At 38.2% G+C, this 27,599-nt stretch overlaps 1 protein-coding gene and 1 long non-coding RNA gene across 3 annotated transcripts in view; both read left to right on the top strand.

Annotated features, from left to right (window-relative positions):
• The window catches only part of LOC114503588 (S-adenosyl-L-methionine-dependent tRNA 4-demethylwyosine synthase TYW1), a 172,415-nt gene that overhangs the window by 32,566 nt on the left and 112,250 nt on the right, over positions 1-27,599 (top strand). For both annotated transcript variants that reach the window (XM_036020853.1, XM_028521249.2), the window contains exons 8-9: positions 2,111-2,228; positions 6,506-6,558. In XM_036020853.1, coding sequence (XP_035876746.1) covers positions 2,111-2,228; positions 6,506-6,558 — 171 coding nt within the window. The remainder of the gene's footprint in view (positions 1-2,110; positions 2,229-6,505; positions 6,559-27,599) is intronic.
• Positions 253-2,107, top strand: LOC118499553. Its single transcript, XR_004902048.1, has 2 exons — positions 253-1,077; positions 1,297-2,107. It is a non-coding gene; the product is annotated as an uncharacterized LOC118499553 (long non-coding RNA).

The raw sequence follows: 27,599 nt of genomic DNA, 5'->3' as shown, positions 1-27,599 counted from the left end.
CTTGCATCATTAATAGGGACTTACAGTAACTTGCTGTGGAATTATTTCAGAGACATTTAAATGCGGTCAAGGTCAAGGTTGGTTTCATTTTGCTTCACCACAAGACTTCCTTTTTGGTTCACTTCTTTGATTTTAGGTCTGAAATAGACTTCAAAAAAAAGCAAAGGATTCTTTTTTTAAAAAATATCTTAAAATAACAACTGGATCCTTCTAATTTATTAAAAATGTCCAGCATCAAACATTACTTTTATGATAGATAAGAACAAATGATTGATGTTTGTTTGTATGTTTTTTCAGTTCCATCTGAAAATGTGCAGTTGAGAACTCTACTAACAGAAGCTGAATTGTTTGTTAACTTTGCATTTTGATTATATTCAGTGGTTTAGAATGCTGACCTTTAGGACAAATCAGACTAACTTGGTTTGTTTCCCATTTGGTACATTTGACTCTTGAAAGTGCTTCTCTTTAATTTTTATTATATATTTTTCCATTACCATTTAGTTCCCTTATACCCTGTCCTTGCAGCAACCACCACACTAAAGTGCTTTTTTATGGATGCCCTATTTCAGAGCAAGTTGCTAAAATAACAGAGGTAGAGAAGTTAACTCTGAATTTAATCATTTTACCTTTCTTTGTTTAAAAAATGTTTAATCTGTTTTACATGTTATGTATAGAGAACACTGAACCTTCACGAAAGTAGACAGAATGATACAGTGAATCCCTATCACCTGTTGCCTAGCTTCAAACAGGAACTGTCCTCCCTTCTGTATTAGTTTGGTGTGGATCACAGACACATTGTCATCTGTGAGGTGTTTTCATTTTTAGGCAGAGAGGGTACTACTGTGAGTCTGTTCATGGGTTCCCTGGGGGCTGTACATTGGAAATGGGCAGGCACTGAGGGTGGTCTAGGGCTTGGTGATAGGGCTGCTGCCAACGTGAGTTGTTTTGAATTTCTGTAGCTCTTAGGTCTGATGAGTGATTTCTTTAAAGTGTAGTGCAGGCTTTGTGTGTTGTTTCAAAAATATCGATTAGTCCTCTACCATCTTCCAGCAAGACATTGTGATAATTTTTAAAAAGGTATATACATATAGCCCTGGCTGGCGTAGCTCAGTGGATTGAGCACAGGCTGTGAACCAAAGTGTCGCAGGTTCGATTCCCAGTCAGGGTACATGCCTGGGTTGCAGGCCATAACCCCCAGCAACCGCACATTGATGTTTCTCTCTCTCTCTCTCTACTCTCTCTCTCTGTCTTCCTCCCTTCCCTCTCTAAAAATAAATAAATAAAATTTAAAAAAAGGTATATACATATAATAAGATTCAGAAAGAGAGGGAGAAATCAGTGCAAAGGGTGGATGAGAGTCATTTTATAATCTGAAGCCATTTACAGAAACTACAAGAGACGCATGGTGCGAGACCTTATACAATGATCGGAGGTGTACTGTGGAATTTTCTAGTGGCCAGAGTCAGAAGGAAATGCAATCAGTTTTATCCTTCAGATTTTTTTGTCACTGAAGACAAATTTTCCTCATGGGATCTTCTAAAAGGAGCCAATGGGGCAGCCGGTGGAGGTGGCAGAATGACTTGGTTGCTGGGCATATGGTTGTTTGGGCAGCCCAGAGTACTCTTTTGACTTGCATTTGGGGTTGCAGAGACAATAACCTGTAATAGCTATAATTGACTGAACTCCATTAAGTGTCAGGCACTGTGCCAGGTGATTTCGTTTTATTTAATCTTCACTGCCTTCCTGCTGTATAGATACTACGTTCCCCATTTTTCAGGTGAGGAAATTGAAACTCAAGGAAATGAGTTGCTGAAGTTACACAGCGGTTTGCTTCAGTGTGCTAAAATATTTGACATATAGATACATGATTATTAATTTATGTTTTGTGGGTGTATGTATTTAAGTATGTAGTTACTTTTTTGAGGAAAAAAAAAGGACTGGCTTGTCTATAGATCACTGAGTGGAAACATGATCACTTTCGAGAGAACAGGGTTGTGGGCCATTGTTCACAATGAAGCTTTTTATCCATGCTTCCTGTTCGTGGTTGTTGTGCTGTTATTTTCATTGCACATTGCCATTTCTGGCTTTCATTCTTTTTATTTTAATACAGAGAGAAAAGGAGCAGCAGGAAGAGAAAACTGGTTTGTTCAGGAACACGGTGAAGAAGGAAGCCGGTGAAAGAAGAGCTATGATAACTCCTGCTCTCCGAGAAGCTCTTACTAAACAAGGTGAAAACCCTTGAGAATTGTTATAATACTACGTCCTTAAGCATTCTAATTTGATACCTAAAAGCAGAAGCATAAAATAAAGATTGCCAAGGGGAAAGTGGGTAATGGAGCCCTTCTGTCGCCCAGCATTTGTGTTACTGTATCAGTGTGGCCGTCTCAGGAGTCACTGTCCTGTATCTGTGACTCACTTGTGTGTTGGCCGGCTGGGCCAGCACATTCCTCTTGGCTTGATTTATTGGGACGTTAGCATCTTGTGTGGCTCAGGTAGGCAGACAGAAAATGCCATCACCGGCTTCTTTACTGATCATTGTTTATTAAGGGAAAATTATTAAATACAGAAAAAATATTGATTTTACTCTGCGTTAATTAGAAATGTTTTATCTAGAAGTATGTCTGGATTTTTATGGTCATTCCTTATTAAGGAGGCTGTAGTTGAATGTACAAATAATACTGGTTTTCTGTAGAAGAGAGAGGAGAATTGGGAGACAATAGATTGACTTCCCTCCCTCCCTCTTTCTGTTTTTATTGAGAACCTTTTATGTGTCAGTTATGGCAATGCAGAGAAACGTAGTGCAGTATTTCCTTTAAAGAACCATTGTTAGCCTGTTAGAGGAGACCGATAAGAATATACCAATTATATATATGTAATATATGTGTATAAATGTTATAAATATTGTGCATATAATATATATAAAGTCTGTCTTTTAATTTGGATATATAGACTATTTAAAGTAATTTTTTTTATAATTCTGTTTTATATTCTTTGTTAGATTATCAGGTGTTGCACTGCTTTGCTATTTAGTGGCTGCTTGAGGTTTATACCACATCTCTTTGTCATATCAAAGAATGTCTTTGTGTGGTGGTATGCCACTTCATGCATAGTGAGCAACCTTCAGTAGTATACTTTTTTCTCCTTCTCAACCTCTGTGCAATTGTTATCATACATTGTACTCCTTACATAAGTTATAAGTTATAAGTTAATCGCTATACTACATTGTTATTATTTGTTTTGGTTTAGTCAGTTATTTATTAAATATTTAAATAATTAGAAACAAATTATATATTTACTACTGCAGCTTTTCATTCCTTTGTGTAGCTCTGAGTTCTCTCTGATAACCTTTTTCTTCTTCCTGAAGAACTTATGTTAGCATTTCTTACAGTGTACATTTGCTGGTGATGAATTGTGTCAGCTTTTGTATATCTCTAAAAGGTTTTACTTTGCCTTCATTTTTGAAGGATATTTCAATGGACATAGAATTGCAGGTTGACGACTTTTATTGTCTTGTTGTCCTGCTGTTTGTTCACATTGCTTCTGATGAGAGCTCTGCAGTCATCTTTTGTTTGGACCTTTGAATGTAATTTTCTTCACTCCCTTGCTACTTGGAAGATTTTCTCCAAAGTACTGATTTTGAGCAGTCTCATAATGTGTCTCAAGGTAGTTTTCTTCATGTTTCTTTTACTTGGGATTTCTTGAACTTCTTGGTTCTGTGGATTTATAGACTTAGTCAGATTGGGACACATTTTGTCCATTATTTCTTCAAATATTTTTCTGTCACCTCTTTTCTCTCCTCTTCCTTGGGGATTCCAATTACATGTATCATAGGCCACTTGAAATTGACCTAGAACTCACTGATGCTCTTTAGGCCTTTTTTTTTTTTTTTTAAAGATTTTTATTTATTCATTTTATAGAGGGAAGGGGGGGGAGAGAGAGAGACAGACAGACAGACAGACAGACAGACATCAATGTGGGGTTGCTGGGGGTTATGGCCTGCAACCCAGGAATGTACCCTGGCTGGGAATCGAACCTGGGACACTTTGGTTCCCAGCCCGCGCTCAACCCACTGAGCTACGCCAGCCAGGGCTCTTTAGGCCTTTTAAAATTCTTTTTTTTTCTGTCCTACTTTCCATTTTTGGATAGTTCCCATTGCTGTGTTTCCAAATTTAATTTAGTAATCATTTCTTCCCTAATGTTTAATCTTCCATTAATTCTATCTAGTATATATTTTATAGTAGTTTTATAGTGTAGTTTTCATTTCTAGAAGGTCATTTTGGGTCTTTTTATATCTTTTATGTTTCTACTTAATTTTTCGAACCTAGGGAACACAGTCATAACTGTTTTAATGTTCTGATCTGTTGACAAGTGGGTCATTTCTGGGTCAGTTTTGGTTGCTGGGTTATTTTCCTCATTATTGGTCATGTTTTCCTATCTGTGTGCATGCTGGTAATCTTTGGATGTCAGATCTAATTTTACCTTATCGGGTGTTAGATATTTTTGAATTTCCGTATACATTCTTGAGTTTTGTTCTGGGAGTAAGACAAGTTACTTGGAAATAATTTTGAGCCTTTTGATCTTTTATGACTTGTTAGGTGAGAACAGATACAGCTTTGTACATAGCTACCGTAATTATTTCCCCTTATTGAGGCAAAATACTCCTGTGTACTCTGCCCAATGCCTTGCGAATCTTGAGGTTTCCTGTCTGGCTGGCAGGAACAGGCACAGCTCCCAGCTGACCGTGAGCAGCAGTCATACCTCTCATCCCGTCAGTACGGTTTGTTCCCACTCATGGGTAGTTTTCTTTCACATATGCACTAAGCAGTACACAAGTACAATACTTGTAGGGTTCCCCTGCAGACTCTTGACTTCAGTCTCTGGGTAGCTTTTGTCTCTCAGGTACTCCATCCTGCTCACTCTAGCCACGTGGGCTCTTCATACTCTCTCTCCCATGTCCTCAACTAAGGGAGAACACTGCGCTGGCAGTTGCCTCCCTGCCGCAGGGACTGGAAACTTTTAAGGTGGTAAGATTGGGTAATGGTAGGGTTTGCCTTGTTTGATTCCCATCTCTCTGAGATCACCATTCTTTGTTGCTTGATATGTCTTATCTTGAAAACTGTTGTTTTATATATTTTGTCCATTTTTTGGTATTTCTGGTGGGAGAGGGCACCATCTGTTATTCTATCTTGTTTAGAAGCAGAATACTGCACTATGATTTTCAACGACTGCGTAATGTTGGCTTATCTCCGTGTGGTCAGCCACAGGTTTCTCCATTCTGTACTGTGCAGGTTTTTTCATACCTATCTAAATGCAAAATTTTGTAGAACCCTCTGTATCTTGAGAGAGAATGATATAAAGAACTAATATCAATATAATATAATATAATAGTGTGGTTTCTAGAATAGTGATATGAATACCACATAATGTAGGAGTCCAAAAAAACTAGAATTTTGTCTGGGAATCTTTTAAATGTTTATTCTCTGTATGAGATTAGGTATTCAGTTGGACTCAGTTTCATCTTCAATTAGATAAATACTGCTTTGTTTATTTGTATTCAGGATGTTTACGTAAATGTGGAGGATAAAAGACAGAGCCCTGTAATGTTGCCACTAGAGACTTACAATCCAAAGTGACATTGTCCCATTAAACATCACACTGTGAGCATGGGTGTTTAACCAGACACTGATCCACTTGTGCCATCCTCCAGACTGTGTTTCTCCATTTGCCTTATTTGTCTGCAGGTCAAGAGTCTTTTTGTGCAAGAAACTCATGCTAGTTATGGCTTATTACTTGAAGCCTGATGGGAAGCTTTATTAAATGTTTCTGGAATCAGAATGTTCTACTTGTTTTCTCTATTAGTTTGTTATAAAAGGAAATATGATTACTTTGGAATGGTTTTTCCATGCTTTTCAAGTCTTACATGACTCAAAATTTTAAATGGTAGGTTATAGAGTGGTGCTGAGAATTTACATTAAGTTGTAGGTCCTAGAATTTGATTTTTCCACTTTTTGGGGGCAATATTTCTTCATTTTAACCTCCTATTGCCCCTCTGATTCATTTGAAATATATTGGCCCAGCATACAGCTTTTATTTAATAGCCCAGCATACAGTTAATTTTTATAAATGTTTCTTGCATCTTTGAAAAGCATTTCGATAGCTGTTGAGTGCAGTGCTATGTGCCCTTGACTTAGTTTACTGTGTAGATCTTGGAGCTCTACTGACTGTGGTCTGTGAGATCTGTTAGATACTGAGAGTTGTTAAAATCTCTCCCTGTGATTTTGGATTAGCCTATTGGCTCTGTGTATTTTAAGTGTATGTTATTAGGTGCATGTACATTTTAAATTGTTTTGTCATCCTAGTGAATTAAACTTTTAATGTTTTCTGCCACTGGGTTGTTGTCTATCATTATTTAAGCAAAGAAAAATGATTTTGCTTGTTTTATAATCACTGTTTGATATGAGGCTTTGAATCAATTCAATTTTGTGTTCCCTGTTTTTCCATTTAGGTTATCAGTTGATTGGGAGCCATTCTGGGGTGAAGCTTTGCAGGTGGACAAAGGTATTTGTTTTTTGTATTTCTTGTGTGACTATTATATACAGTCAATTAATTTTACCATTTTAAAGGTATAATTTACATTTAATAAAATGTAATGATTTTAAATGAATTTGTTAAATGAGTTCAGCAAATTTTTATGAATGTGACAAACTTGTATCTACCACTCCAATTAAGATATAGACTATTTTCCTCACTCCGTAAGTTTACTTGGTTTGCCAGTTAGAAATCACGTTCTTTCAGAGTCACAAGGAAAGCATTCCAGGGACCTATGTACGGGAGGTTGTGGCGTGGTAAGATTTATTTTGGGCAAAAATAGAAGGCTACATTCAGGTTCCCAGGATCTCATCTCCATCTGTCTCGCCGTTGAGAAAGTCCAACCTTGTCTTCATCAGGCTCAGAAATATGGCCAGTGTCCAGAGGTTCTGTGCCATGCCAAAGTTTAGTCCATTTCAAAGCTTAGTCCAGTTTCCAGCTGTTCTTTTGCTGTACCCAGTACCCAGGCTTGGCTTGGAGCCTGTTTGATGCCTGCGTGGCTACCACCACGTGCTGCTAGGGCCACATGGCTTCTGTGGAGCGAAAACACGTGAATAGGGTGAGTGCATGCTATTGGGGGGCAGAGAGAGTGCTTCTTTGTTTGGTTAACTGTATTATTTCAGGTTTGTGAGGAACCAGGCTTTTCTTTAAACCAACCAATCAACTTCCCAAACTTTTGTGGGCTTGCCTCCCTCTAACCAATCCGTTTGCTAGGTCTCCTGGGTTCTGTGCCCCTCATCCAGTCTGATCCTCTTCCCAGGCTGGACTGACCGGCCTTTATGGTCACCATTGTGTTCCTCCTGCGGCATGATGCACTAGCAGGACCACCCCGGGGCCCTCTTGACTTTTACTGGGTGTGTGCCCAGCAGAGGAATTTCTGCTGGTGTTTTTTATCCGTCCCTCAGTAATGACCAATTAACGATCCTTTCTGCCTGCTTAGGGGATTTAGAAGTCCCCAGGGGAGTGTGTGAAGCTGTTGTTTCCTACTGGATTGGGCTTCTTGATGTCTGATTCTCTTTTCCCCCTTCCTTTATTAATCTCTAGCTACCTACATGAACACTTGTGCCTATTTTTAGTCAGTTCTCCCCACCCCCTGCCAGGAAACAGTTGTTCCAGTTTCTCACTGTAATTTTGCCATTTCTAGAATTTCATATGAATGCAATTAAAATATATAATGTCTAGTTTTTTTCAAATGGCTTCTTAAACTCAATGTTTCTTAGATGTATTCATGTTAAAGTATGTATCAGTAGTTCATTTCTTTTTATTGCTGAGTAGTATTCAGTAGTATGAACATACCACAGGTTTTAATATGTTGATAGACATTTGGGGGAGTTATTGTTTTGTTATTAATGAGTAAAACTGCTATGAACACTCTTGTACAGTGAGGGGTGGTTTTTTTTTTGTGAGTGTATGTTTTAATTTCCTTGGGTACATATTAGGGATTGGAATTAGACTATATATATATTTAACTTTATAAGAAACTCCCAATCTGTTTTCAGTGTAGCTTTACTATTTTATATTTGTATCAATGGCTTATGAAAGTTCTAGTTGCTACATATTCTCACCATCAGGTGGTATTGGCAGTTCTTTTTAATTGTAGCCATTCTAGTGAGTGGCAGTGGTAGCATTGTGGTTTCAATTTACATTTTGCTGATGACTGTTGATGATGAGGAGCACATGTGCATGTTGGTCATTCATATTTGTTGTTAGGGTGGCTGTTGACATGGGCTGTGAAAGAATTCACAAAGAGAGGGAAATGCAGAGGGAAAAGTTTTGTTCACTTTCCAAGAGAGGAAAGGGGCGAGGCATGGAGAATTATTCTGGCCCTGAGGCATTGGGGTTTTGAGCTTTTATTGGGTATAAAGGGTTGAGGGGTGTGTTTCTATGTGGGTTACTGGGCTGTTATAGGCATTGCAATACAGGAGATTTTGTTTGGTTTTGTGTAAGCTGCAGTTTGCTCCAGTGTTATTTGCCTGTGGCTGTGGGGAGTGGTTAGTCACGTTTTGTTCTTGCTTGTCCATAATTTTCTGATCCTGGGGACATAAGTTCAGAAGAGTTAAATGGCAGTCATATTTAACAAGGTTATAGGCCTGCTCAGCAAATGACACCATGATAGCAGATGGCTCTGGCCTTGTCCTTTTATTTGTGAGGTGTCTGTTCATATCTTTTGCTCAGATTGAGTTGTTAGACTTTATATTATTGATTTGTAGGAGTTCTTTATATATTGTGGATATGAGCTTTTAGCCTGATGTACATCATGACTATTTTCTCCTAATTTATGGCTTCTTTTTTTATTTCCCTAATGGTGTCTTTTGATGTTTTAAATTTGAATGAAGTCCATTTAACACTTTCTTTTATGTTCAGTGCATTTTGTATATTGTTGACATAAGAAATTCAAAATTTTTGGAAAATTTTTATAAAAACCAAATTGAACCATGCTTGGAAGCAAGATCTCAACAGATTGAGAAAAATGCTTCCCAGAATGGCATTTTTCAGCTTCTTTGATGCATTTGGGATTAAAGAGGAAATTTAAAGAAATTTAAAGACATGAAAGTCAGAGAAACAAGGCAGGGGATTGGATTATAGGATAGTTAAGAAGATTGTGTGCTCTCTGGAGGGTGGTTCTGAAAACAGGCATTTCACAGGTGTGTTCACCTAGGTGCAGGGAAATAATGGACAGGGTTGACTTAAGGCAAAGATAGACCATTTTACTAAAGCAGTTATATGCCCGGGGTGTGAATACTCACCATGTCCTGCCCATTTAGGAATTCATGATGAGATCCCCCTGTGGGATTACTTTCTTTTCTTTTTTTTGATATTTTTTATAACTTTTTAATGACTTTGTTTAATACATTATTAGGTTTTTTAAAATTGTTATTCTGTTAAAGTTGTCCCAATTTTTCGCCTTTTTCCCTCCTCTTCCCAGGCTCTCTGTCGCTCCCACAGTCAGTCCTCATACTGTTGTCCATGTCCGTGGGTCATTTATGCATGTTTTTTGACTAGTCTCTTCCCCTTCTTTCCACCCTTATCCCCTCCCCCATCCTATCTGGCTGCTGTCAGTCTGTTCCGTGTTTACATGAATCTGCTTCTGTTTTGTTCATTAGTTTATTTTATTCATTAAATTCCTCTTATAAATGAGATCATATAGTATGTCTTTTACCAACTTGCTTGTTTCAATTAGCATAATATTCTCCAGTTCCATTCATGCTGTCACAAAAGGTAGGAGTTCCTTCTTTTTGCTGCATAGTATTCAGTTGTGTAACTGTGCCACAGTTTTTTGATCCACTTATCTCCTGAAGGGCACTTAGGCTGTTTCAAGCACTTAGATTGTTTCTAGCACTTGGCTATTGTCAATAGTGTTGCTATGAATGTAGGGGTGCATAAGTGCTTTTGAACTGGTGTTTTGGGATTCTTAGGATATAGTCCCAGCAGTGGAATCATTGGGTTAGGAGGCAGTTTGATTTGTAATTTTTTGAGCCTATTCCATACTGTTTTCCATAGTGGCTGCACCAGTCTGCCTTCTCACCAACAATGCACTAGGGTTCCCTTTACTCCACATCCTCGCCAGCACTTGTTGTTTGTTGATTTATTGATAGCCATTCTGACAGGTGTGAGGTGGTATCTCATTGTGGTTTTAATTTGCATCTCTCTGAAGGCTAGTGATGTTGAGCATCTTTTTGTATGTCTATGGGCCATCTGTATGTCCTCCTGGGAAGAGTGTCTATCAGGTCCTTTACCCATTTTTAAACTAGATTGTTTGTCTTCCTGGTGTTGAGCCCTATGAGTTCTTTATATATTTTGGAGATTAAACCCATGTCCAAAGTATCATTGGCAAATATAATATGTTCTCCCATATAGTCAGTTCCCTTTTCGTTTTGCTGATGGTTTCTTTAGCCATGCAGAAGCTTCTTAATTTGATGTAGTCCCATTTGTTTATTGTTTCCTTTATTTCCTTTGCTTAGGAGATATATCAGCAAAGATATTACTGCTTGGGATATCTGAAATTTTACTGCCTATGTTTTCTGTTAGGACTTTTATGGTATCAGGACTTATATTTAAGTCTTTTATCCATTTTGAGTTTATTCTGGTGTATGGTGCAAGCTGCTAATCTAGTTTCATTTTCTTACATGTACCAGTTTAGTTCTCCCAACACCATTTATTTATTTTTTTAAAAGATCTTATTTATTTATTTTTAGAGAGAGGAGAAGGGAGGGAGAAAGAGAGGGAGAGAAACATTAATGTGTGGTTGCTTCTTGCATGTTCCCTACCGGTGACCTGGCCTACAACCCAGGCATGTACCCTGACTGGGAGTCGAACTGGTGACCCTTTGGTTCACAGACTGGCACTCAATCCACTGAGCCATACCAGCCAGGGACCAGCACCATTTATTGAAGAAACTATTTTTACTCCATTGTATGCTTATACCCCCTTTGTCAAATACTAATTGACCATAGAGACATGGTTTATTTCTGTGCTCTCCCTTCTGTTCATTGATCTGTATGTCTCTTCTTATGCCAGTGCCAGACTGTTTTGATTACAGTAGTCTTATAGTATAGTTTGAAACCAGGTATTGTGCTCCTTCTAACTTTATTTTTCTTTCTCAAGATTGTTGAGACTATTTGGGTTTTTTTTCGTTCCATATACAATTTTGGAAGTATTTGTTCTAGTTCAGTGAAATATACTATTGATATTTTAATAGGAATTACATTGAATTTATAGATCGCTTTAGGTACTGTGGACATTTTAGTGATGTTAATTCTTAAAATGCATGAATATGGTATATACTTCCATTTATTTGTATCTTTCTCGTTGTCTTTTTTCAGCGTTCTATAGTTTTCTAAGTACAGGACTTTTACCCCCTTAGTTCAATTTATTCCTAGGTACTTTATTTTTCTTGTTGCTATAGTAAAGGGATTTTTTCTTAGTTTTTCTTTCTGATAGTTCATTGTTGGTGTACAAAAATGCCATCAATTTTTGTTATTGACTTTATACCCTGCTATTTTGCTGGATTTACTTATTAGGTTGAATAGTTTTTTGGTGGAGTCTGTAGGGTTTTCATTGTATACCATCATGTCGTCTGCAAGTGATGGCAGTTTTATTTCCTTCTTTCCAATTTGGATGCTTTTTATTTATTTATTTTCTTGTCTGATGCTATGGCTAGAACTTCCAGTACTACGTTGAATGAGTTGTGAAAGCAGATACCCATGTCTTCTTCCTGATTTTAAGGGAAAAGCTTTTAGTTTTTGCCCATTGGCTGTAGGTTCCTTGTGTGTGGCTTTTATTATGTTGAGGTATGCTCCTTCTGTTTCCACGTTGTTGAGTGTTTTTATCATAAATGGGTACTGGATTTTATCAAATACTTTTTCAGCATCTACTGATATGATCATGTAGTTTTTTCCTTCATTTTGTTTATGTGGTGTATTACATTTATTGATTTACCTGTATTGAACCATCTTTGCATCCCTGAGGTAAATCTCATTTGATCATGGTGTATGAGCTTTTTAATATATTGCTGGATCCAAATTGCCAATATTTTGTTGAAGATTTTGGCATCTATGTTTATCACAGATATTGGCCTATAATTTTCTTTCTTTGTTGTATCTTTACCTGGTTTTGGAATTAGGACAATACTGGCTGTGTAAAAAGAGTTTGGGAGTCTTCTTTCTTAAAGAATTTTTTGTGAAGGATAGGTACTAGTCCTTCTTTGAATGTTTAGTAAAATTCATCTGTGAAGCCATCCAGTCCTAGTCATATTTTGTGCCAAGAGTTTTCAGATTACTGCTTTGATTTCACTAGTTATCAGTCTATTTCTGCTTCTTATTGATTTAATTTTTGAAGATTGTGTGTTCCTAGGAATTTATCCACTTTGCCTAGGTTGTTCAATTTCTTTGCATGTAGTTATTCATAGTAATCTTTTACAACCCTTTGTTTTCTGTGCTTTTGGTTGTTATTTCTCTTCTGTTTGTAATTTTATTTATTTGGGTCCTTTCTTTTTCTTGATGAGCCTGGTTAAAGGTTTGTTAATTTTGCTTATCTTTTCCTGGATTCATTGATCCTTTGAATTGTTGTTTTAGACTCTATGTCATTTAATTCTGCTCTGATCTTGATTATTTCCTTTCTTCTTCTCACTCTGGCCTTTTTTTGTTGTTGTTTTGTTTTGTTCCTTTAGTTCTTTTAGATGTAGGGTTGGTTAGGTTGTTTATTTGAGATTTTTTTATCTTTTTTAGGTAGGCCTCTGTTGTGATAAACTTCCCTCTCAGGACTGCCTTTGCTGTGTCCAATAGGCTTTAGGCTGTTGTGTGTTCATTTTCATTTGTGTCCAGATACTTCTTGATTTCTCCCTTGATCTCACTGTTAACTCATTCATATTTAATAACATGTTATTCAGTCTCTATGTATTTGAATGTTTTTGAGTTTCACCCTTAAGGTTGGTTTTTAGTTTCTAGACATTGTGATCTGAGAAGATGCTTGATATGATTTCAGTTTTCTTGAATTTGTTGAGGCTTGCTTTGTGTTCTGCCATGTGGTCTGTCTTTGGAAATGATCCTTGTGTGTTTGTAAAGAATGCGTATTTTGCTTCTTTGGTGTGAAATGCTCTGTAAATATCAATTAAGTCCATTTGCTCTAGGGTGTCATTCATTGCCACAATATCCTTTGTTGATCTTTTTGTTGTTCTGTTGTTGACAGTTGGGTATTAAAATTTCCTATGATGTCTATATTGCTGTCATTTCCTTCTTAAAGTCTTCCAAGATTTTCCTTATATATTTAGGTATTCCTATGTTGGGTACATATATGTTTACAAGAGTTATATCCTCTTGCTGGATAAGTGCTTTAAATATTATGTAGTGACTTTCTTTGTCTCTATTACTTATGGACTTTATTTTGAAGTCAATTTTGTCTGATATACGTATTGCTACCCCAGCTTTTTTTTTATGTCCATTTGCTTGGAATATTTTTTTTATTCTTTCACTCTCAGCCTGTGTAGGTCTTTTGTTCTGAGGTGGGTCTCTTGTAGACAGCATATATGCAGTCATGTTTTCTTATCCATTCAGCTACCCTCTGCTTTTAATGGGAACATTTAATTCACTTACATTTAAGGTTATTGAAAGGTGTTTATTCGTTGTCATTTTTTCTCCCTTGCACCTGTGTTCTTCTCTTTCTCTCTCTTTTTCTTCATCTTCTTAAAGCAGTCATTTTTGCATCTCTTGCAGTGCTGGTTTGGGGGAAATGGACTATTTTAGCCTTTTTTTTGTCTGGAATGCTCCTTGTTTCACCTTGCATTTTAAATGAGAGGCTTGCTGGATAGAAAAGTCTTGGTTTCAGGCCTTTGCTTTTCATTTCTTGGAATATTTCTTGCCATTCCTTTCTGGCTTGTAGTGTTTCTGTTGAGTAATCAGCTGACAGACTTATCGCAGCTCTCTTGTGTGTTACTTTCTGTTTCCCTTGCTGCCTTTAAGATTCTTTGTTTGTCTTTGAATTTCGCCATTTTAACTATGATGTGTCTTGGCCTGGGCCCCTTTGGGTTCATCTTGATTGGGGCCCTCTGTGCTTCCTGAACTTGCATGAGTTTTTCCCTCAGCAGGTTAGGGAAGTTTTCTGTCATGTTTTTGAAACAGTTTTTCTATCTCTTGCTTCTTTTCTTCTCCTTCTGGTATCCCTATGATGTGAATATTGTTATGTTTCATGTTGCATGCAGCTCCCTTAAACTATCTTTATTCTTTTTGAGTCTTTTTTCATTTTGTGTGCTCTGACTGGTTATTTTTTTCTACTTGTCTTCCAACTTGCTGATTTGATCCTCTGCTTCATCTACCCTGCTTTTAATTCCTTCTTGTGTATTCCTTATTTCAGATATTGTATTCTTCATTTCTTCTTGTTTCTTATTCATAGTTTTGATGTCCTTTTTCATGCTGATGTAGTGCCTGCTAAGTTCCTTTTAGTTCTCACTGAGCTCCTTCAGCATTCTTATTATAACCAAGACTTTGAACTCCATGTCTGATAAATTGCTTGCCTCAATTTTCACTTCTCACTCTTTCTGGGGATTCTTTCTTTCCTTTTGATTTGGGATTGTTTCTTTGTTTCCCCATTTTAGGTGACTTTTTTTGTTTCTGTGTGTTAGACTTATCACCTGCTTTGACTCCCTGTCCTCATTGGGTGGCCTTCTGTGGTAGGAGACCTGTGGGACAGTCTCCTTGAACTCCCGAGCTGGATTCTCTAGGGGTGCCCTTTATGTAGTTTATGTGGGCTCTATTGTTGTAATTGGGTTCTGGTTGTTGGCTTGTTCCTTCCTGGGTTCTCCCCTCTGGGTGGCTGACTGAGAGTCTCAGCTACCAGCATGTACTGTATGCCGTTGTACAGGATCTGCCAGAACAAAACATAACAACCCAGCAAACAAAACTCACCAGTAAAAATACCTTCCAGCCACTACTGTGGTATCAAGTACAAATGAGCTAAGATTAATAAAGGTGGAAAGAGAGTAAGAATATTATACAAAAGGAAAAAAGAATATGAGGTGACTAATGGAAAGAAAAATGATTTTGAGAGGATAGAGGGAGGAGATATAATATGTAGTGAATAGAAACAAAGTGAGGAAAAGGAGAAAATAAAATTTACTATGTAGATAAAATAGGGAGGGAATAAGGCAAAATGGAGTAAGAAAAGGGAAGAGAACAATATGAGGTTCGAAAAAAAAATAGTGAAAAGATAGGAACCAAATTGAAGACAAACAACCACTGTAGCATTATCCACAACAAATGTGCAATGATGAATAAAGTTGGAAAGATAAGATTATTAAAGAAAGAAAAAAAGTTTGTGAGTTGTCTAAAGGAAAGAAAAATTATTTTGAGAGGGTAGAGGGAGGAGAAATAATAAGCGTAGGGGTTAGAGACCAGGCGAAGAAAGTGAGAAAATAAAATTTAAAATGAAAATAAGACAGGGCTGGAGGAAGATAAAATGGAGTAGGACAGGGGAATGGTAATAATGTGATTTAAAATAAAAACATAGTGAACACCTAGGAATAAAATTGAAGAAATGCAACAACGAGAACCGAACTAATGTTCAATAAGGTGGAACAAGAATAAGGATATTATAAGAAAGGGAAAAAGAATGTGAGGTGACTAGTGGAAACAAAGATGTTTTTGAGAGGATGGAGGGAGGGGAAATAGTAAGAGTGAGGAATAGAAACAAGGCATAGAAAGGGAAAAGATAAAATTTAAAACAAAAATAAGAAAGAAGGATGAAGGCAGAATGGAGGAGAAGGGAAGAATAAACTATGAGATGAAATAAAACTAAAATAAATATATAAAAAATAATGAAATAATAGGAACAAAATTGAAGACAAAGAAACAATGTTATCAAGTTATACAAAAAATAATGAGATAATGAAAAAGAACAAGGTGGGATTTGTCTCAGCAGAGTCTAGTGTTTGTCTACTGTTTTCTCCTTCTGGATCTGTCCCTGGTAATGTCAGCTCATGTACTAGTCTAGCTTTATGCAGCCTGTTCGAGGCTATAAGCAATCCACAGTCTGTGGCTGTCTCCTTCGGGCTTGGCTGGTCCTCACTGTTCTGCCCTGCTGGCTTTTTATCAGCTCAAGGTGCAGGGGTGAGTCATCTGAAGTCCGACAGCACTGCATGTACCAGTGTAGCAGTGTACCAGCTCCACCTGCCTCTAGAGGGGGTTTCTGGTGGGACTGGGAGGGTGTGGCCCCTGGTTCTCTCCTGGGAGGTGCTGTTCAGTCTCCAGGGTTGATGTTGGGTATATTCTTCCATCCCTGTGCCACACATCTTGGTCTGTCCCAGATTATTTCCAATAATGTGTGGTTTCTGATTAATTAGCTGTCAATTTCATGTGAGGAGCCAATCTGAGCAAAAGGGCTAGCCCTTTCCTGTTTGGCACTGATGGCATTCCTGTGGTACTGCCGATGCTGGGTGGGGCCCTGAATACCTCTTGCTGTGCCAATTTCTAATCTCTCTGCTCTGCTGTTTTCAGTGGAATAGGGCCTGAGGAGGAGCCAGGATAGTGTCTGACAAAAGTTCATGAAGGGCTTTTTTGGAGATTCTCTTTCTTTTCTCTGCATGCCCAGCAGGGTGGTTGTGCGCCTGGCCTTACCTTTCTGCGGAGTTTGCAGTCCTGCAGGTGGGAGTTGGGTATGCCTTCTTCTTCCCAGACCTTTGTACTCCGTGGTGTGAGTGGCCCTGTATGGCTGCAAAGAATCTCAGGCACTCAGCTGTTGCCCATCCAGCTCCTAGTCCACTGTTCTTGCAGGAGGCTCAGACCCAAACTCTTTGTTTACCCCACTTGTCAGCTGCACTGGGTGGGGCCCCACAATCCTGGCCAGCTGGACTCAATGGGCACACACCTCCCTTTCAGTCTGGCCTCTTTGTTATCAGGGCAGCTGCACGTGCATGTGGTATCCCTGCTCAGCCATGCCTTGTCTTCCCTCTAAAAAAAGTCCCTATGTGGCACATAACACTGTAGTGCCGAGCCACTGCCTGGCTCTCCTTGCACATCACCTCCCCAAAAGGCAAAAAATCTCTCTTGGTCAGGACTGGCTGCAACCTGCTGGTGCCTCTGACAGTTTTAGGAAATAGAATTTCTCTCTTGAACTGTCCCTGTTGGCACCGCAGCAGTGGGCATGCTGCTTGCTGTGTGTGTGCAGCCTGAGCCTCCCAGACTCTGGGTATTGTCCCAAGTCTCTCCTGATTAGAGTTGGGAGTTTCCAGTGTGGGATTGCCTCCCCCAACGGCCCCCCCGCCCTCACCCCTTGGGAGAGGTAGGAGCTACTAAGCTGCTTTTTCTGTCTGTTCTCTCCTCTGCTGCAGGCACTCTGTGCAGGGTATTTCCCCTTCAACTTACAAAATCTCTTACTGGACGGTGTAAAGCATCCTCTGTACTCTTTGGCTTCAAAACTTTATATCAACTAAGATTCCGTTGATTGTTCAGGTCACTTGTCAGAAGATCAGCTGAAAATCTGTGCTGGGGGCACAAGCAAGTGGGCTCAACTTCCACCTACTCAGCCACCATCCAGATTACTTTCTGTAGAACTCCTTTTTCTCTCCACAGTATTAAGAAACCTTTGCCAACTTCAAGGTATTCTTTTGGAGTATTACAGTTTTAACATTTATGTTTAAGCCTCTGATTCATCTTGAATTAATTGTTTTGAATGCTGTCAGGTAAAGGTCAAGATTTGTTTCTTCCTGACCGCCTGCCCTACATAGGGATATTCTGATGTTTAGTACCACTTGTTCTAAAAGACTTTCCTTTTACCATTGAATTACTTTTAGGCCTTTGTAGAAGACTCAGTCAACTATTTAGTGGTAGGCCTGTATTTGGATTTCTCTGTTATTCTGTCCTGTTGATGTATGTTGGTCTGTCCTAATGACAATACCACATTGTCTTGATTACTGTAGCTTTGTAGTAAGTCTGAAATCATGCAGTATAAGATCTCTGTCTTGTTTTTTTAAATATATTTTATTGATTATGCTATTACAGTTGTCCCATTTCCCCCCTTCACTCCCCTCCACCCTGTACACCCTTTCCCACCCACATTACCCCCTTTTAGTTCATGTCCATGTGTCATGAGTTCTTTAGCTTCTACATTTCCCATACTATTCTTACCCTCCTCCTGTCTTCTTTCTACCTACCATCTATGCTACTCATTTTCTGTACCTTTTCCTCCTCTCTCCTCCTCCCACTGCCCTGTTGCTAACCCTCCATATGATCTCCACTTTTGTGGTTCTGTTCCTGTTCTAGTTGTTTGCTTAGTTTTCTTTTTGTTTTTGTTTTAGGTGTAGTTGTTAATAATTGTGAGTTTGCTGTCATTGTACTGTACATGTTTTCTATCTTCTTCTTAGATAAGTCCCTTTAACATTTCATATAATAAGGGCTTGGTGATAATGAACTCCTTGAACTTGACCTTATCTGAGAAGCACGTTATCTGCCCTTCCATTCTAAATGATAGCTTTGCTGGATAGAGCAATCCTGGATGTAGGTCCTTGCCTTTCATGACTTGGAATGCTTCTTTCCAGCCCCTTCTTGCCTGCAAAGTCTCTTTTGAGAAATCAGCTGACAGCCTGATAGGAACTCCTTTGTAGGTTACTGCCTCCTTATCTCTTGCTGCTTCTAGGGTTCTCTCCTTCATTTTTACCTTGGCTAATGTAATTATGATGTGCCTTGGTGTGTTCCTTCTTGGGTCCAACTTCTTTGGGACTCTCTGAGCTTCCTGGAAGTCTATTTCCTTTGCCAGACTGGGGAAGTTCTCCTTTATTATTTGTTCTAATAAGTTTTCAATTTGTTGCTCTTCGTCTTCTTCTTCTGGTACCCCTATAATTTGGATGTTGGAATGTTTCAAGATGTTCTGGAGGTTCCTAAGCCTCTCCTCATTTTTTTGAATTCTTGTTTCTTCATTCTTTCCTGTTTGGTTGTTTCTTTCTTCCTTCTGGTCCACTCCATTGATTTGAGACCCAGTTTTCTTTCCATCACTATTGGTTCCCTGTGCATTTTTCTTCATTTCACTTAGTGTAGCCTTCATTTTTTTCATCTAATTTGTGACCAAAATCAACCAATTCTGTGAGTATCCTGATCACCAGTGCTTTGAACTGTGCATCTGATAGGTTGGCTGTCTCTTGGTCTCTTAAAAGTATTGGCTTTGGAGCTTTGATTTGTTCTTCCATTTGAGTCTTTTTTTCATCTGGTTTCACCTGTTACATAGTGAGGGGCGAAGAAGCCTTAGGTGTTCACCTGGGCCGGGCAACCTGCATTGCTGGGTTGTGATGCTGTATATGGGGGTGGGGTCAGAGAGGGAACAGTGGTGCTTGCTGCACTCTCTGTTGGATTTTAGTCCCCTCTGCTGCTTCCCACAAGCAAATTGGGCCCGTCTGGTGCTGGTTCCCGGGTGGGTGGCTTGTGTATGTTTTAGGACCCAGTAGGTCTCTCCAATGAACTCTCCTGTGAGGCTGGGAGTCTCTCCTGGCACCTCAACATCTACAACTGTTTTTAATCAGTGCTTTTAAGCTTTATTTCCCGGCGCTGGGGCCCTGGGTTGCACAGTCTGTCTTGCTGCCGGTTTTCACCTGGTTTATCTGCACGTGAATGTGTGACTGTGGACAGCCAGGTAGCTGCTTGCCTCACTGGGTCTGCTTATTGCCTCCCTGTGCCTGTGCCAGGAGGCGTCTGCCACTGGGGTCTGCCAGCCACCACTTTTTCCTGCTGCAACCCCTCTCTGCCGGCTGCCAACTCCGCCCCTCTTACTGGTCTGGATGAATGGTTGTCAGGACTTCCGTGTAGTTCAGTTTTCTTTCTGTTCTGTTTGTTTTTTTGTTTCTAAATTTTTGTTGTCCTTAATTTTGGTTGTGCGAGGAGGCACAGTGTGTCCACCTATGTCTCCATCTTGGTCGGAAGTCCCTTAAGATCAAACCTTTATGGGTGCTTTATTCAGATGCTGGTGATCTGAGAAGATGGCCAAATTATGTATCCTAAAAATATCATCTTGGTATTTAGTCTCAAGCCAACGTTTTTATAAGGAGAAGGAAAGGGTAGGTTAGGGGTTTGGGAAAAGGTTAATCAGATAAGAGTTGTGGCTTGGCAGCAATTTTCCTAGAATATCTTTATCTGTGACCAAGAGATTGTGATCAACTGTTCTTTACTTGTGTCCGGGACATTCCCTCCCTGGAACACAATGGCTAATTGCAGACCCCCTGGGGCACAAAGGCTGAATTGCTGGTGGACCTTCTGGAGTCAGTACTCCAGTTCTTGGATTAACAGCCTTCCACAGGCATTAATCAGTTAAGCCTATCAACTATAACTATAGCTAAAATCTCCAACTCTTGAGTTCCCCATCACTTTGATAAGTGAGAACCCTAAATTTCTTGTCTGTTAATTTAATATTGGGTTCCTACTGTACCAAAACATCTCACATCTCTTCTGTAATATATTTGTAGGAGATACCTTCAAATATGCAGATATGCAGGTATTTTATTAATGACTTAAATACTAGAAACTGTTTTCTGTGGTATTATTTTTCAGAATGGTGAATTTCTTGTAAAATTTTACATAAAAGACTGTTCTCTACCTTCAGTTTGTATAGTAGTAGCTGCATTCCTGAAAAAATTCAGTACATGGTAAAATTGTGCACAAAATATACTCCTTGTAAAATGAGGGAGGTATCTAGGCTCAAATAATTATAATCAAGTTTTTCACAGATATGGAGGTCTAGTGAGTTATTTGAAAGGAAGTAGACTACAGGACATTTTTTTTTTTTTCCTTATGACACTATCCTGAGCATTGCAAGAGATGTGAAAAGTTTGACCCTACCTGCTTATTGGCAGTAGTGCCTCCCAACCATTGTTATGACAAAAATATTTCCACAGATTTCCAAAATACCCTCAGGGTGTGGTGTTGGCCCCATGGAGAACCTCTGCTCAGGTCTGTTTTCATTGCCACCCTCAGGGTTCAGGTTGTCCTCACTGTAGTTAGTTTCACCCCCTCTACTTCTGGCTTCCAGTGAACCTCCCCACTCTGCCACTCCTGCCCAGTTTATCTGACATTAAGTCAGTTGATCTCTAAATTACAGTTTTCATCTAGCTACTCCCTTCTAAATGCCCATAGTGGCTTTATATTAATTGTAACTCAACATATCCATTTGGACATGTAATAAGCATCTTGAATTTAACATGTCAAAAACTGATTTCTGTTTCCTCTGCTAAATTTGTTCTCTTCAGTCTTCACTGTATCAGTTTATGTCAAGTACCCTTTCAGTTGCTCAGGCCAAAAACTTGGGATTCCATTTTATCCTCCCTCCCTCCCTTTCTTCCTTCCTTTTCTTTCCTTCCTCTCTCCCTCTCTCCCTCCCTCCTTCCCTTCCTTCCTCCCACATCTGTTCCATGAGCAAATCTTTTCCAAACATATCCAGTGAGCAGTTTTCACAATTATACTGCTTTACCTTTGTCCAAGTCACTGTAATATGTTGCTTTTATTATTTCGGTGATCACCTAACTGTTTTTCCAGGTCCCGCTCTTGTCATCATCCACTTGTCTGTTTTCTGCACAGAAGCCAGATGTATCAGGTCATGTCACTGTCATTCAGAATGAAAGCCTAAGTCCTCCAAGGCCTTGTGTGATCTGGTCTTCCTGCTTCAGTTCAACCACAGTAGCCTTCCTGCTACTCCATGGACACACCACCAAGCCCAAAGTCCTCCCTAACTTTCTAATTTCTGTCTACTCTCTCCCATCTCTGCTCAAGGAGCCTCTGTCAGAGAGGCTTTCCCTTACCACCTCATGTGAAATAACCTTCCCTCTTATTCCCTTAAACACTACTTGGGATTTCTACATTACACTTACTACAACTTAATAGATATATCTTTGTGTAGCATCCATCTCCTCTCAGACCCTACTTAGTATAGTTCTGACCCACTTGTTCAGCTCTGTTTTCCATTTTAACCTTCATACATTGTGTCCTGCTTCTCTTCTCCACTCTAATTTCCACTTGACCAAATCTGACCCATCTGTGTCTTTCAGGAAAACAGGAAACACCTTGGGTATTTTAGCAAGAACAGATTTAATAATGTAAGTCAACTAAATGCTTACCAAGATATTGAAAGACCTGGGATAGTGAAGGTCAAAGAACTGTTCCGGCTTTGAGAAAATCAGAAAGTGCTAGACTCACAGGACACTGCTTCAGGTGACCTGAGCTGCTGCAACACTGAAGGGAATGTTTCCCAGGAGCTTCCTTGGAAGCTCTGCAGACTGATGTTTGCTGCATGCCCTTGTATCTGCCAGCTGCTGCCAGAGATGAATAATAGTTTCTCCTTTTGCCTTCTAAATCTTTTTGCTTCTCATTGGTGGAGTCTAAGTTAGAACACTTCAGACAAGGGAATTTGAGAAATACGGTGTTAGGGTTACTAGCCCCTGCTTAGAAGGGCAGGCAGGGCTGAGTATTAACAATATAGGCTGCCGCTTTGGAGACTCACCCTCCAAGCCCTATCCCATCTGGCAACCTCAGTTTGTTCTCTGTATCTATGAGTCTGTTTCTGTTTTGTTTTTTTCCTTTTGTTCTTTAGATTTCACATATAAGTGAAATAATATATTTGTCTTTCTCTGTCTGACTTATTTCACTTAGTATAATACTTTCTAGGTTCATCCAATGTTGTTGCAAATGGTAAGATTTCATTCTTTTTTATGACCAAGTAACATTACATTGTATGTATCTTTTCTATCCAGTCATCTCTTGATGGGGATTTGGGTTGCTTCCGTATCTTGGCTGTTGTAAATAATGTTGCAGGGAACATAGGTGTGCTTTTTTTTTTGTTTTGAATTAGGGTTTTGTATTTCTTTGGATATATACCCAGAAGTGGAATTGCTGGGTCACAAGGTAGTTCTATTTTTGATTTTTTGAGGAACTTCCATACTGTTTCCATAGTGGCTGTGCCAATTTGCAATCCCACCAACAGCGCACGAGGGTTCTCTTTTCCCCACATCCTTGCCAACATTTATTGTTTGTTGATTTATTACGATAGCTCTTCTGATAGGTGTGAGGTGGTATCTCATTGTGATTTTAATATGCATTTCTCTGATGGCTAGTGATGTTGAGCATTTTTTCATATGGGAGACATTATCTTTATTATGCTGGTCAGGAAACAAATCTATACTCTGTGCTAGAGTTATACTCTATCTTCCAAGGCTGTTTGCTGTACAAACATCCTTGAGAAGATGGTCTGGTATTAAAGCTGATCTAAGAGGTGCTGATCCACCATGGAGAATTGTCCATTAACACAACTCCCCTGGAATGCAGTAGAAGCATTCTTCCCTTGGAAACCTGTAAACTGGAGTCAGTGTTCAGAGTATGGAAGGCAGCAATGGAAGGAGTGGTGTACTGGTGGTAATGCTGAGAGGAGGAGACATACCTATATCCGTCTCTGTAGCTGTGTCCAATAGAACTTTTTGCAGTGGTGGGAATGTTCTCTATCTGCGTTACACAGGGCAGTATACTAACTGTATACCTAACAGCTAACCCAATACCTAATGCTTGATACCTAACCACATACCTGCCTAACCATGTAACTCATACAACTATTAATCATGTGTGGCTATTTATATTTGAAATGTGGGTGGTGTGACAAAGGAATTGAATTTTAAATTTTATTTTAATACATTTAAAATTTTTTATTTATTTTTTATTTATTTTTTATTTTTTTATTTTTTTTTATTATTTTTAGTGAGGGAAGGGAGGGAGGGGGGAGAGAGAGAGACAGACAGACAGACAGGCATCAATGTGCGGTTGCTGGGGGTTATGGCCTGCAACCCAGGAATGTACCCTGGCTGGGAATCGAACCTGGGACACTCATTTAAATTTAAATTTAAATAGACACACGTGGCTAGTGGCTACCATAATGGATAGCAGGGTTCTATACCTTTTTACCATGCTTATAACTATTTAAAGCAGTTTTCCTTGTTTCCCATAACAGAAAATAGCTTATGACTATTTTTGATTCCAAAGCTCTTTTTCTGTATCTCTTGGGAAGCAGTTACCAGTCTTTCCCCCATTATACAAATGTTATGTATATGCCTTATTGGAATGCTCCATTGGAATATATATGTGTGTGTATACACACACACACACACACACGCGAAACCATCACCAAAATCTAGGTAACAAACAACCCCCAAATTTCCTTGTGTTTCTTTATAATCCACCTTTCTCTTTGTTCTTGTTCCCAGGAAGCTACTGACTTGCTTTCTGTCCCTGTATGTAAATTTATATTTTCTATAATTTAATATATTCATGCATTATGTTTTTTATCTTGCTCCCTTCATTTGTCATAATTATTTTGAGATTCATAGATGTTTTGTGTATATTAATACTTCGTTTCTTGCTAAATATATTCCATTGTATAGATATGCTTAAAATTTGTTTATTCATCTGTTCATAGACATTAAGATTGTTGCTTGTTTTTTACTGTTGTATATAAAGTCAATGCTGGGAATATTTATGTACAATTCTTTGAACATGACACTCATTTTTCTTGAGTATACACCTTGGAGTGGAATTGCTTAAGCATTTAGTTTTAGTAGATATTATATGAACAGTTTTCCAAAGTGATTTCAATTTTAACATAAGTTTTCAGTTAATTTCTTTGATTTTACAACTGTACTACTTTTTTCTCCTCAACAAAATTCTTGATTTGTAACATTGACTTAATTACTTATTGCTATTAACTTAGAAAAATTGTTCTTAAAGTGGGATCTGCATTCCCTTTGGAGTCCTGGAGGTCAAAACTATTTTTTAAATATTATTATAATGTTGAGTTTTTTTTTGTGTGTAGAGACATTTGAACTAATAGTGCAAAAGCAATAGTGCGTAAATACGCTGACCCTTTAGTATGAATTAAGGCAATGTACCATGCTGTACTAGCAGTAAAATTGCACGTGCTCCCTGGGTTTTAAAAAATGCCAGTTGCACTTAAGAATTACCTTGATGAATTAGCAACAATTATTAATTTTAAAAAATCTCTACCCTTTGAATATTTATATTCTTAATGTTCTATATGAAGAAACTGAATGTATGCATAGGCACTTTTACTGCATACCAAAATATAGTTGTCTTCTAGAAAAGTATTTGTGCACTAAGGTTGGAAGTAGCTGTTTTCATGGAATGTCATTTTTACATCAAAAAACAACTACGGTTATTTAGGCTTAGTTATTTGGCAGATATATTTTTAAAATTAATGTGAGCCTGCCACTTCAAGGGAACAACTGAAAGTATTTGTTGCCAGTAATAAAATCTGAGCTTTAAAATGAAAATTAGAATTTTGGAAAACTTGTATTAGTTGCCATAAGTTTGAAAGCCTCCCAATGATAATCAGATCAATTGCAATATTTAAAAATGTGATTTTTAAATTATTATGCAATGAAATGTATTAATATTTGAAAGGCCTGCATAACTTAATGAACCAGTATTTTTCAAATGATCAATGTGTGATGTTATAAAATCAAATTGAAAGTACAGGATAGGTAAGTAGATTTAATGTAACTAAATATGAAAAGTCCATTAATGTGGTGTCAGATTCTACAACGAAGCTAATCTTTATGAAACTACCACATGTCAAGTGTTGGTGTAATATCAAAGGAGAACATGTACGGTTTTCTGAAAAAGCTTTTTAAATACTCCTTTTTTCTTAGCTGTGTTTCTGTGTGAGGCCTGATTTTATTCATGTAGCTTCACCAAAACAATGTGTCATAATAGTTGGAATACAGAAACTTATATGAGAATTTAGCTGTTTTATTCTTTCTTTTTGTTTTTGAAACTATTTTTATAAAACCATGGTATTGTGTTAATATGTAATAGGCTTATAATTATAACTGAAATAGCATAAAAATATTTTAAACTTTACATGGTTCTAATACCTAATATGTACATATTGATTGATGTAAACCACATAAGTCAAAGTTCTTCGTGGTCTTGGTAATTTTTAAGAGGGAAACTGGTTCTTTGTAGCATTTTCTGTTTGTAGACTGCCCTTCATCAAGAGCATACATTCGAAATATGTTCTTAAAAGTTCTTTGGAATAAATGATATACCTGTGTTATTATGGTAGTAATTTGATACTTGGTTAATATAGTTCAGTTTTATTTCAGTGTAAAGAACTTTAAAAAATTATTTTAGCTTTTTGAATAGTTTGTTTTTGTTTTTCCAGGTAAAAAGTATAGGTTTATATAAAAAAAGGCATATACCGTGAAGTCAGAATCATTTTTTCTCTGGATCACTTAGCACAGAATATGGTAAATATATATTAAATATCTAAGATTAAGATATTTGCTTCTCTAGAGAACCACAATAGCCACCAAAAGTTAAAAGGATTTTGTTATGCCAAAAAATTGATCTAGAGGTATTAGCTGTTATGTTGAGTGTAAAAGCTCTTTGAAAACTAATAAATTATCACTAATGTGAGGATTTTTGCTTTAAGGCTTAGACATGAACATAATTATTATAAATGATGTAGGAGTCCATTAACTGGGTAGCCCTCCATGAACCATGACTCCCAGTATTCAAACACTTTGTTAATTCTCTAGGCTTGGCAATCAGTGTGCCCTGCTTTGGTCAGTGGCATATTAGCAAGCATGATGTAAGCAGAGGCTTGATAAGTGATTGCATATTGAAGCCTGTGCTCTTGGGCTGTTTCTTCTGGGAACTCAGCTATTGTGCTATAAAGAAGCTAATCTAGCAGTCTAGAGTACTGGAGTGAAGGAGGAGCAAGGTGTCCTACCTAGCTAGCATCAACTGTCAGAAATCTGAGTGTGGTCTTCTTTGATGTGCAGCCCCAGCCAAACTCCCTGTGAATACAGCTGCGTGTGTGACTTCAACATGTAACACAGGGAGTGGAAAAATCACCAAGCTAACCCACAGAATTAATAGAGGAAAATAGTACATGTGTCACATTAAGCCACTGAGTTTTGGGGTGTGCATTATGCAACCGTAGGTACATGAACCAGATAATATTGGCTACTTATAAGGAAGTGGTCATGACTTGCTGCTCTGTGTCAGGGAAAAGAGTCATAGTGAAGAATGACAAAACTTGAACTATTGGAAGCCCTGAGCTGAACCTAAGCAAGTCTCATGGTGTATAGATAGGAGTTTAGATGAGAACGCTGAGAAAAGTGCATTACAGGAAGTGTGATTTCTTTTTTGTTTTTTCAGTTGTATGTCAAGGAGTATTTGACAGAAAGATTAAGGGCCTGGCAAGCATTCTGCCAAGACTTTGTAGCTTTGCTATCTTTGTTTTCTAAACCAGGAGTGTAGGAGATTTTTTCAGCCAGAAAAACATAGCTTTAAGGATGTTGATGGAGGAGGACTCGCCTATTTGATGTTCACATACTTAATTTAATTGACAGTCTATTTTCCTCTCCTTACCATTGCAGTGTTCTAGTCTAGAAAATAAATATGACATATTTATCATAAGTATGTGTATATATGTATAGCTCATATATAGCATATGTAGTATATACATATGCATGGGTACAG

Source organism: Phyllostomus discolor, chromosome 3 (genome assembly GCF_004126475.2).
Source record: "Phyllostomus discolor isolate MPI-MPIP mPhyDis1 chromosome 3, mPhyDis1.pri.v3, whole genome shotgun sequence".
Classification (NCBI taxonomy): domain Eukaryota; kingdom Metazoa; phylum Chordata; class Mammalia; order Chiroptera; family Phyllostomidae; genus Phyllostomus; species Phyllostomus discolor.
Note: the sequence above shows the minus strand (reverse complement) of the source record. Positions and strands in the feature narration are given on the sequence as shown.